General features: G+C 42.7%; 1 protein-coding gene across 2 annotated transcripts in view; it reads left to right on the top strand.

The window, feature by feature from the left end:
* LOC129813610 (cell adhesion molecule 3-like) overlaps nt 1–10148 on the top strand; it is a 104797-nt gene extending 94649 nt beyond the window's left edge. For both annotated transcript variants that reach the window (XM_055865950.1, XM_055865948.1), the window contains 2 exons: nt 1830–1955; nt 7157–10148. In XM_055865950.1, the coding sequence (XP_055721925.1) occupies nt 1830–1955; nt 7157–7275 (245 nt within the window). In that variant the 3' untranslated portion in view covers nt 7276–10148. The remainder of the gene's footprint in view (nt 1–1829; nt 1956–7156) is intronic.
* Nucleotides 10149–11451: the final 1303 nt, after the last annotated feature.

Genomic DNA, 11451 nt, shown 5'->3' with positions numbered 1-11451 from the left:
TATTAATACACACTTATACATGTGTGAAATATTACAAATATAAGCACTCTCACACCTATAGGACCCCTATAAACATGCACCTTTAAGTGGTGTGAGTCTCTAACAGTGTGCAAGGCTCAGGTGTTGCTGTCTTGGTTCCTTCCTGCGTGTTAAATGGCACCCTATTCCCTACATAGTGCTCTAATTTGGACTAGAACCCTACGGGTTTCCCTATAGGCCCTGGTTTAAAGTATTGCACTATGTAGGGAATAGGGTGCCATTTGGGATGCAAAGAACCTCTGTCTCATTTCCCTGGTGGTGCTGACAGCTAGATTAATGTACTAATTCACAATTCTGCCTCCTCAGCAAGGACTGTGCTTATTCTCTCTCTCTCTCTCTCTCTCTCTCTCTCTCTCTCTCTCTCTCTCTCTCTCTCTCTCTCTCTCTCTCTCTCTCTCTCTCTCTCTCTCTCTCTCTCTCTCTCTCTCTCTCTCTCTCTCTCTCTCTCTCTCTCTCTCTCTCTCTCTCTCTCTCTCTCTCTCTCTCTCTCTCCCTCCTCACTGGCCTCTGCCATGCCGTGTTCTTCCGTTGTCTCTTCTCTCTGACGGATGCTGTCAGCCTGGGACACCCCTTTCTCCTCCCCTGTCCTGTCCTGGCTCTTGATTGGCTGTGGCTGCTTCCCAAATGTCCTCGATGGGGAGTCCTATGGGCCCTGGTCAATAGTAGTGCACTACATAGTGAATAGGCTGCCATTTGGGAAGCACATTGGTTTATTATCAGGGCGTCGTGAAGTGGTGTCACTCACTTCACTACAATCCTCTCGTTTGTTCTGTATCTCAGACTCTCTGTTCTTGATGCTTCTATGTGTTTGACTGTCAGTCAACGTCACAGAGGGTTTGATAAAGCGCTGGAACCAAAGCCATGCAAAGTTAAAGATGTGTTTTAGTGAGCTATAGTCTTCTAGAGGTAGAGTTTGAGGATCAGCCCTATACACTAAGCCCTCAACCTGGTAGATTATGTCTGTGTCCCAAATGGCACCCTATTCCCTGTGTCGTGCACTACTTTTGACCAGGGCGGCAGAGGGTGCTGGTCAAAAGTAGTGCGCTACACAGGGAATAGGGTGCCATTTGAGACGCAGATAACATTAAACCTCGCCCACATCAGAAAGAAAACGGTTCACGTTACACTTTAATGTTCTATTCTGATGATGGTTTAAGTGCTTCTTTTATTTTACACGGCTTTGATTTTAGTTTCCCAAGGTTTCATCTATTAGACTCACTGTTAACTCTCTCTCTCTCTCTGTCACTCTTTCTCCCTGTCTCTCTCTGTCCATCTCTCTCACTCTATTTCTCTCTGTCCATCTCTGTCCATCTCTCTCACTCTATTTCTCTCTGTCCATCTCTCTCACTCTATTTCTCTCTGTCCATCTCTGTCCATCTCTCTCACTCTATTTCTCTCTGTCCATCTCTCTCACTCTATTTCTCTCTGTCCATCTCTCTCACTATATTTCTCTCTGTCCATCTCTCGCACTATATTTCTCTCTGTCCATCTCTCTCTGTCCATCTCTCTCACTCTATTTCTCTCCAACTCTCTCTCTGTCCATCTCTCTCACTCTCTATTTCTCTCTGTCCATCTCTCTCACTCTATTTCTCTCTGTCTCTCTTTCTCTCTCTCTCCCCCTTGTTCTCTCTCTCTTTCTCCATCTGTCTCTCTCTCTCTCCCTCTCCCTCTCTCTCTCTCTCTCTCTCTCTCTCACCATCAATCTCCGTCTCTCTTTCTCTCTCCCTCTCTCTTCCCCTTGTTCTCTACCCCCCCCCCTCTCTCTCTCTCCACCTCCCTCTCTCTTTCAGACCCCACTGCCATGTCGACCTCTTCAGGAGTGGACCATGCTGTGATTGGAGGAGTGGTTGCGGTCATTGTCTTTATCCTGCTTTGTCTGCTTATCGTCCTGGGCAGATACCTCATCAGACACAAAGGTAACATATCTTACAAACACACACACGCACACACACGCACGCATGCACACACACGCACGCACGCACGCACGCACGCACACACACACGCACATAAACACGCACACACATACGCACATACACACGCACACACACGCACACGCACACGCACATACACACACACACTTTTCTTTTTGACTAACATTGCCCCTCGTCACATGACACGGAGAACAAGAGGTGGAATATTAGCACAAGACATTTGGATTCCAGGCTATAGTTCTTATTTCTCCTTTTCCTATCTACTCCTATTCCCAACCCAGTGTTATCATCACAAGGATCCTCACTCCTACATCACTTCAAATCAAATTGTATTGGTCGTATACACATATTTAGCAGATGTTATTGCGGCTGTCGGGAAATGTTTGTTTTTTCAGCAGTGCAGTAATATCTAACAATACACAACAATACACATGAATCTAAAAAGTAAAAGAGTGGAATTAAGAAATATGGAAATATTAGGACGAGCAATGTCGGAGTTCGGAGTATATGTATGTATGTACAGTGCTTTGGGAAAGTATTCAGACCCCTCGACTTTTTCCACATTTTGTTACGTTACAGCCTTATTCTAAACTGTATTAAATTGTTCCCCCCCCATTAATCTACACACAATACCCCATAAAGACAAAGCAAAAACAGGTTTTTAGACATTTTTTGCAAATGTATAAAAACTAAAACATTTAAATATCACATTTACATAAGTATTCAGACGCTTCACTCAGTAGTTTGTTGAAGCACCTTTGGCAGAGATTACAGCCTCGAGTCTTCTTGGGTATGACGCTACAACCTTGGCACACCTGTATTTGGGAGGTTTCTCCCATTCTTCTCTGCAGATCCTCTCAAGTTCTGTCAGGTTGGATGGGGAGCGTCGCTGCACAGCTATTTTCAGGTCTCCCCAGAGATGTTCGATCAGGTTCAAGTCCATGCTTTTGCTGGGCCACTCAAGGACATCCAGAGACGACCCGAAGCCAGTCCTGCATTGTCTTGGCTGTGTGCTTAGGGTTGTTGTCCTGTTGGAAGGTGAACCTTCACCCCAGTCTGTGGTCCTGAGCGCTCTGGAGCAGGTTTTCATCAAGGATCTCTCTGTACTTTGCTCCATTCATCTTTAACTCAATCTTGACTAGTCTCCTAGTCCCCACCACCATGTTTCACCGTAGAGATGGTGCAAGGTTTCCTCCAGATGTTACGCTTGGCATTCAGGCCAAAGAGTTAAATCTTGGTTTCAGAGAATCTTGTTTCTCATGGTCTGAAAATCTTAAGGTGCCTTTTGTCAAACTCCAAGCGGGCTGTCATGTGTCTTTTACTGAGGAGTGCCTTCCGTCTGGCCACTCAACCATAAAGGCCTGATTGGGGGAGTGCTGCAAAGATGGTTGTCCTTCTGGAAGTTTCTTTCATCTCCTCAGAGGAACTCTAGAGCTCTTTCAGAGTGACCATCAGGTTTTTGGCCACCTCTCTGACCAAGGCCCTTCTCCCCCGATTGCTCAGTTTGGCCGGGCAGCCAGCTCTATGAAGAGTCTTGGTGGTTCCAAACTTCTTCCATTTAAGAATGATGGAGGCAACTGTGTTCTTGGGGATCTTCAATACTGCATAAATGTTTTGGTACCTTTCCCCAGATCTGTGCATCGACACAATCCTGTCTCGGAGCTCTACGGACAATTCCTTCGACCTCATGGCTTGGTTTTTGCTCCGATATGCACTGTCAACTGTGGGACCTTATGTAGACAGGTGTGTGCCTTTCCAAATCATGTCCAATCAATTTAATTTACCACAGGTGGACTCAAATCAAGTTGTAGAAACATCTCCACGAGGATCAAAATGGAAACAGGATGCTCAAAGCAAAGGGTCTGAATACTTATGTAAATAAGGTATTTCAGTGTTTGAATATTTAATACATTTGCTAAAAAAACGTGTTTTGCTTGGGCATTATGGGGTGTTGTGTGTAGATAGCTGAGGATTTTCTAAATGTCATCCATTTTAGAATAAGGTTGTAATGTAACAAAATGTGGAAAAAGTCAAAGGGTCTGAATAGTTTCCGAAGACACTGTATGTATGTGATGGGATGTATATACATTAAGGACAGCATGTGGGTAGAATATAAAGTATATCTGAAGAATATGTGGATAGAACATGTAGGAAATCTGAAGAATACTTGGATAGAATATAAAGTATATCAGAAGAATACGTGGATAGAACATGTAGTAAATCTGAAGAATACTTGGATAGAACATGTAGTATATCAGAAGAATACGTGGATAGAATATGTAGTAAATCTGAAGAATACTTGGATAGAACATGTAGTATATCAGAAGAATACTTGGATAGAACATGTAGTATATCAGAAGAATACTTGGATAGAACATGTAGTAAATCTGAAGAATACTTGGATAGAACATGTAGTATATCAGAAGAATACGTGGATAGAATAGTATATATATATACAGCAATATTTGAATAGGATGACCTTGACTAGAATACAGTATATACATATGACATAAGTAGAAAAGTATGTAAACATTATTAAAGTGACCAGTGTTCCATTATTACAATGACCAGTGTTCCATTATCAAAATGACCAGTGTTCCATTATCAAAATGACCAGTGTTCCATTATTACAATGACCAGTGTTCCATTATCAAAATGACCAGTGTTCCATGTCAATGTACAGTTGAAGACTTAAGATTACATACACTTACATTGGAGTCATTAAAACTCATTTTTCAACCACTCCACAAATTTCTTGTTAAACAAACTATAGTTTTGGCAAGTCGGTTAGGACATCCACTTTTTGCATGACACAAGTAATTTTTCCAACAATTGTATACAGAAAGATTATTTCACATATAATTCACTGTATCACAATTCCAGTGGGTCAGAAGTTTACATACACTAAGTTGACTGTGCCTTTAAACAGCTTGGAAAATTCTACCACGCTACTGCTACTCTCTGTTCATCATATATGCATAGTCACGTTAACCATATCTACATGTACATACTACCTCAATCAGCCCGACTAACCGGTATTTGTATGTAGCCTCGCTACTTTTATAGCCTCACTTCTTTTTTTCACTGTCTGTTTACTGTTGTTTTATTTCTTTACCTACCTATTGTTCACTTAACACCTTTTTTGCACTATTGGTTAGAGTCTGTAAGTAAGCATTTCACTGTAAGGTCTACACCTGTTGGTTAGAGTCTGTAAGTAAGCATTTCACTGTAAGGTCTACACCTGTTGTATTCGGCATTTCACTGTAAGGTCTACACCTGTTGTATTTGGTGTACGTGACAAATAAACTTTGATTTGTTTGATCTTTGCTTGACATCATGGGAAAATCAAAAGAAATTATCCAAGACCTCAGAAATATTTTTGTAGACCTCTACAAATCTGGTTCATTCTTGGGAGCAATTTCCAAATGCCTAAAGGTACCACATTTATCTGTACAAACAATAGTACGCAAGTATAAATACCATGGGACCATGCAGCCATCATACCACTCAGGAAGGAGACGCGTTCTGTCTCCTAGAGATGAACATACCTTGGTGCGAAAAGTGCAAATCAATCCCAGAACAACAGCAAAGGACCTTGTGAAGATGCTGAAGGAAACAGGTACAAAAGTATCTATATCCACAGTAAAACGAGTCCTATATCGACTTAACATGAAAGTTCACTCAGCAAGAAAGAAGCCACTGCTCCAAAACCGCCATAAAAAAGCCAGACTACGGTTTGCAAGTGCACATGGGGACAAAGATCGTAGTTTTTGGAGAAATGTCCTCTGGTCTGATGAAACAAAAATATAACTGTTTGGCCATAATGACCATCGTTATGTTTGGAGGAAAAAGGGGGAGGCTTGCAAGCCGAAGAACACCATCCCAACCGTGAACCACGGGGGTGGCAGCATCGTGTTGTTGGGGGTGCTTTGTTGCAGGAGGGACTGGTGCACTTCACAGAAAAGATGGCATCATGAGGGAGGAAAATTATGTGGATATATTGAAACATCTCAAAACATCAGTCAGGAAATTAAAGCTTGGTCGCAAATGGGTCTTCCAAATGGACAATGACCCCAAGCATACTTCCAAAGTTGTGGCAAAATGGCTTAAGGACAACAAGGTATTGGAGTGGCCATCAAGGTATTGGAGTGGCCATCACAAAGCCCTGACCTCAATTCTACAGAAAATCATTTACATTACATTTAAGTCATTTAGCAGACGCTCTTATCCAGAGCGACTTACAAATTGGTGCGTTCACCTTATGACATCCAGTGGAACAGCCACTTTACAAACAGTGCATCTAAATCTTTTAAGGGGGGGGGGGGGGGGGGGGTCAGAAGGATTACTTTATCCTATCCTAGGTATTCCTTAAAGAGGTGGGGTTTCAGGTGTCTCCGGAAGGTGGTGATTGACTCCGCTGTCCTGGCGTCGTGAGGGAGTTTGTTCCACCATTGGGGGGCCAGAGCAGCGAACAGTTTTGACTGGGCTGAGCGGGAACTGTACTTCCTCAGTGGTAGGGAGGCGAGCAGCCCAGAGGTGGATGAACGCAGTGGGCAGAACTGAAAAAGCGTGTACGAGCAAGGAGGCCTACAAACCTGACTCAGTTACACCAGCTCTGTCAGAAGGAAAGGGACAAAATTCACCCAACTTATTGTGGGGAGCTTTTGGAAGGCTACCCGAAATGTTTGACACAAGTTAAACAATTTAAGGACAATGCTACCAACTACTAATTGAGTGTATGTAAACTTCTGACCCACTGGGAATGTGATGAAAGAAATAAAAGCTGAAATAAATCATTTCACATTCTTAAAATAAAGTGGTGATCCTAACTGACCTAAGACAGGGAATTTTTACGAGGATTAATTGTGAAAAACTTAGTTTAAATGTATTTGGCTAAGGTCTATGTAAACTTCCGACTTCAACTGTACATCAGGCAGCACTTCACTGTCTTCTCCTGTTCTACCCTCTGACCTACCGACTGTCTGTGTCTACAGGGACATATCACACACACACTCTGACCCGCTGTCTGTCTGTGTCTACAGGGACATATCACACACACACTCTGACCCGCTGTCTGTCTGTGTCTACAGGGACATATCACACACACACTCTGACCCGCTGTCTGTCTGTGTCTACAGGGACATATCACACACACACTCTGACCCGCTGTCTGTCTGTGTCTACAGGGACGTATCTTACCCACGAGGCCAAGGGCTGCGACGACGCTCTCGATGCCGACACGGCTATCATCAACGCCGAGGGCGGCCATTCCGGAGCTGAGGACAAGAAGGAGTACTTCATCTAGGGAAGGTGGCCGCGGTGGCCTGACACGTCGAGGAGGTGGAAGATGAGCGCTTCCATTTGTCTTCACATCAGCCAGAGGGGGAGGAGTAGGGGGCAGGCAGACAGACAGACAGACAGACAGACAGACAGACAGACAGACAGACAGACAGACAGACAGACAGACAGACAGACAGAGATTTGGAAATGGTGAAATGGAAGGAAATAAGAAGAAGTGAGACTGACAGGAAAAACTGACTGACAGACAGACAGACAGACAGACAGACAGACAGACAGACAGACAGAGATTTGGAAATGGTGAAATGGAAGGAAATAAGAAGTGAGACTGACAGGAAAAACTGAAAAGCTTGTATTGAAAACAGGGAAGTGAGATTTTTGCACTTACATACATGTACCTTTCCATATATGACTTCTGCATGTCCACTGACACACTCACATACACATCACTCGTCACCAGCACACACACACACACACACACACACACACACACACACACACACACACACACACACACACACACACACACACACACACACACACACACACACACACACACACACACACACACACACACACACACAAACAGACAAACACACACACACTACGCCACGCGTCACTGACACACCCACATACACATCACTCGTCACCGGCACACACACACACAAACAGACACACACACTCAAACGTTACTGACACACACACATTTTGAATCACACATGAACAGACAAACAGACATATGTACATATAACCGGATCATGGTAAGGCATGCTCGATTTTCTTGATTTAAAGCTAGAATCCTTAATTGAAACAATAACAAAGCGTACTCCCCGCCCCTGTTTCGATAAAAAGCTAAGGGAGGGTCTGGAGAAAGGTAAACCACTCTCAAATTCATAGACAAAGCTGTGGCTGCAAGGACTGACCATCATGATAACAACAGTATAGTTGTAACCATGTTTTGAGGCTATACAGTGTTTGTTTACATTTCCGTTGTTGACAAACATTGGAGTAAATAAACAATACGAACAAGCTTATATGTTGGGTTCTGACGGGGTACGACAGGTGAACTAAACTCACGAGACATTTAGAAGTCATTCTTCTAGAATCAATGGGTACATATCATTAACAAGTCCAACAATGTATGTAGCAAATAAGGATTTTATCTTTAATAGAATAATAATATGTTCCAGTCGCATTCAGTGACACAAATGCAAAATTGTAATCCACATATTTTTGCTAAATTGTACTCCACATTCCAGCATGTCATGCTGAAATACAGTTTCAGATCCCAATGCACTGTCCCCTCACATTATACCACTTCACTTCCCCTCGCTTTCATTCTCTCTGTTCTGTAATACTTCACACACTATAGACCAGAACACACTCTGTTTGACTCTCTTCTATCAACAACAACTGCTGTACAAATGAACCTCTCTCTCTCTCTGTCACACACACACACACACACACACACACACACACACACACACACACACACACACACACACACACACACACACACACACACACACACACACACACACACACACACACACACACACAAATACAACCCCTATGCCCTATATAGTGCAAAGGTAGTGTGTGTGTGTGTGTGTGTGTGTGTGTGTGTGTGTCATATGGACCATGCTCTAAAGTAGTGCACTATGTAGGGAATAGGGTGCCATTTGAAATGAAGACTTTTAGTAACATGAAGGCAACCAAATTACACATTACAATACAGTACATTACAATACAGTACATTACAATACGTTACAATACAATACATTACAATACATTACAATACAATACATTACAATACGTTACAATACAATACATTATATTACATTACAAGCCAATACATTACAATACATTACAAGACAATACAATACATTACAATACAATATACCACAATACAATATATTACAATACAATATACTACATTACAATATATTACAATAAAATATAATACATTACATTACAATACATCACAATACAATACATTACATTACAATACATTACAATACACTAGAATACATTACAATACAACTCACTAGAGTTCACCACAGTACCATACAACACAACCATGCAAAAACAGCATCCCTGTGCGATCACAGTGCGGGATCTCAATATAAATATATAAATATATATAAATATATAATTATATAGCATTCTTTTTACTCAGATAACAGAAAATGTTTGTGCTGTAAATACACTATCATTTCCCCTCTCTCTCTTTGTCACTCTCTCTCTCTCTCTTTTCTCTCTCTCTCTCTCCCTCTCTCTCTGTCGCTCTTTCTCTCTCTCCCTCTTTCTTTTTTCTCTCCATCTCTCTTTCTCCCCTCCCTCTCTCCCCCTATATCCCTATTGGTGTGCTACTAACTCCAGTACAGTATAGAATCTAAATCAGAATCTAGAAACCTGCCTGTTTTTACTACATTTAAATGCTGAGTGTAAAATATCAATATAAACAATTATGTTACAATGAAAGCATAATATTGGTTTGAATTCTGTTTTGATCCTCTGTTTAGATTAATTTGTTCTGATGTTTACTTACTGTCAGTGTTAACAGTTTACAGTGTATGTTGGTCAGTACAGGAGTTCCTATTGTTACGATTGAATTATCATTATTTTCTCTGGCTTTATTTTGTTTATCACTGAGTGGTACTATAGTAAGTCTGATGAATAGAATTATACCACATCCCTTCCATCCTGCTGCCTGCCTTCCCCGGAATGCTCTCTCTGGCCAACCACAGGCCAGTAAACTAATTCTCCAATGACATCACTTACTGTAAAATTGCTAATATAGTCACTGCACCTTTAGAAATGACATCATTCTCTGAAATCTAATAAAAGAGGCATGACTGCTTGGCTAGCAGCAGTTAACCAGGGTACAGCTCAGAGAGCAGACCACTCTCTCTTTCTGCTTCAGGCATACATACTGACACTGAACGTCATCTCTCTCTCTCAGTGTCTTCTCCCCTCTTTCTCTACCCCTCCGTCTGTCCCTTTGCCCCATCTCACCCTCCCTCCCTCCCTCCCTCCCTCCCTCCCTCCCTCCCTCCCTCGCTCCCTCCCTCCATCTCTGTGACCTTTCTCTTCCGCCTCCTTACCCGTCTCCCTCACACTCAGCAAGACAACACATTTAGATAACGTTATAGCTAGCTAGAGCATTACTAGATTTGCTCACACATTGAGCTAATGTCCGACGTGGCCGGTCAGCACACTAGCCCAGCGTTTGGACTGAAGACTGTGGGTCCGTTGCTTCTGCTGTAGCATTGTCGTATCAGGGATATGCGTGGAATGATCAGGGATTGCTTCTATCTCATCCTCCATTGCCATTTTGCCACCTGGCTGTTGTGAATGGGAATAGCCATAGAAATAGGTAGAGAGCCCACCTCCTATCTATACCATGGCTCCTTCTGTGATAGCATGGGCAGTGCCATTGCCACTCTATCCAACTATGTGGGATCTCTATGGGGAAAAGCCAGTCTAGTGACTTTTGTGGAGGGAGGGAGAGAGAGAGAGAGAGAGAGAGAGAGAGAGCGAGAGAGAGAGAGAGAGAGAGAGAGAGAGAGAGAGAGAGAGAGTGGAATGGCATCAAACACATGGAAACCATGTGTTTGGTGTATGTGATACCGTTCAACTGATTCCACTCCAGCCATTCCCACGAGCCTGTCCTCCCCAATTAAGATGCCATCAACTTCCTGTGGTCTGTCACAAAAGTCAGTTACAATGCATTCATATGGCTCGCTCACTTGTTTCAGGGAGGAGTTTCCATTTCCTAGGTAATCCCAATCTTGACCTTTCAACTGATGAGTTGGAACCAGGAACGTGTGTCTGCTCCACAGATCCTGACCCAGTGATAAAAAGTGGTTGAAAATACATATTTTCAAGCACTCTTCTTCACTGGGGAGGATGTCGTACTCACTGTAAGTTTCCAACTGGTCCTGTATTTACTTCTATCTATCTATGACCCTGTCCGAGCTGTATCAATTGTGTGATCGTATGAAAAGGCTGCATGAGATAAAGAAGGTGGATTATACTATAGCTTTGACCAACCATGAGAACTGTTGTTGATTAGCCCCTATATGAGACATCCAACTGACTGATGGAGGTGTTTGATGGTTTGCCCAATTAGAATAATTTTAGTTCTATGGGCTTGTCCTACTCTCTAGTCTGCAGAAAT

Source organism: Salvelinus fontinalis, chromosome 17 (assembly GCF_029448725.1).
Source record: "Salvelinus fontinalis isolate EN_2023a chromosome 17, ASM2944872v1, whole genome shotgun sequence".
Taxonomy (NCBI): Eukaryota; Metazoa; Chordata; class Actinopteri; order Salmoniformes; family Salmonidae; genus Salvelinus; species Salvelinus fontinalis.
The sequence above is the reverse complement of the archived record's forward strand: the minus strand, read 5'-3'. Positions and strand labels throughout refer to the sequence as shown.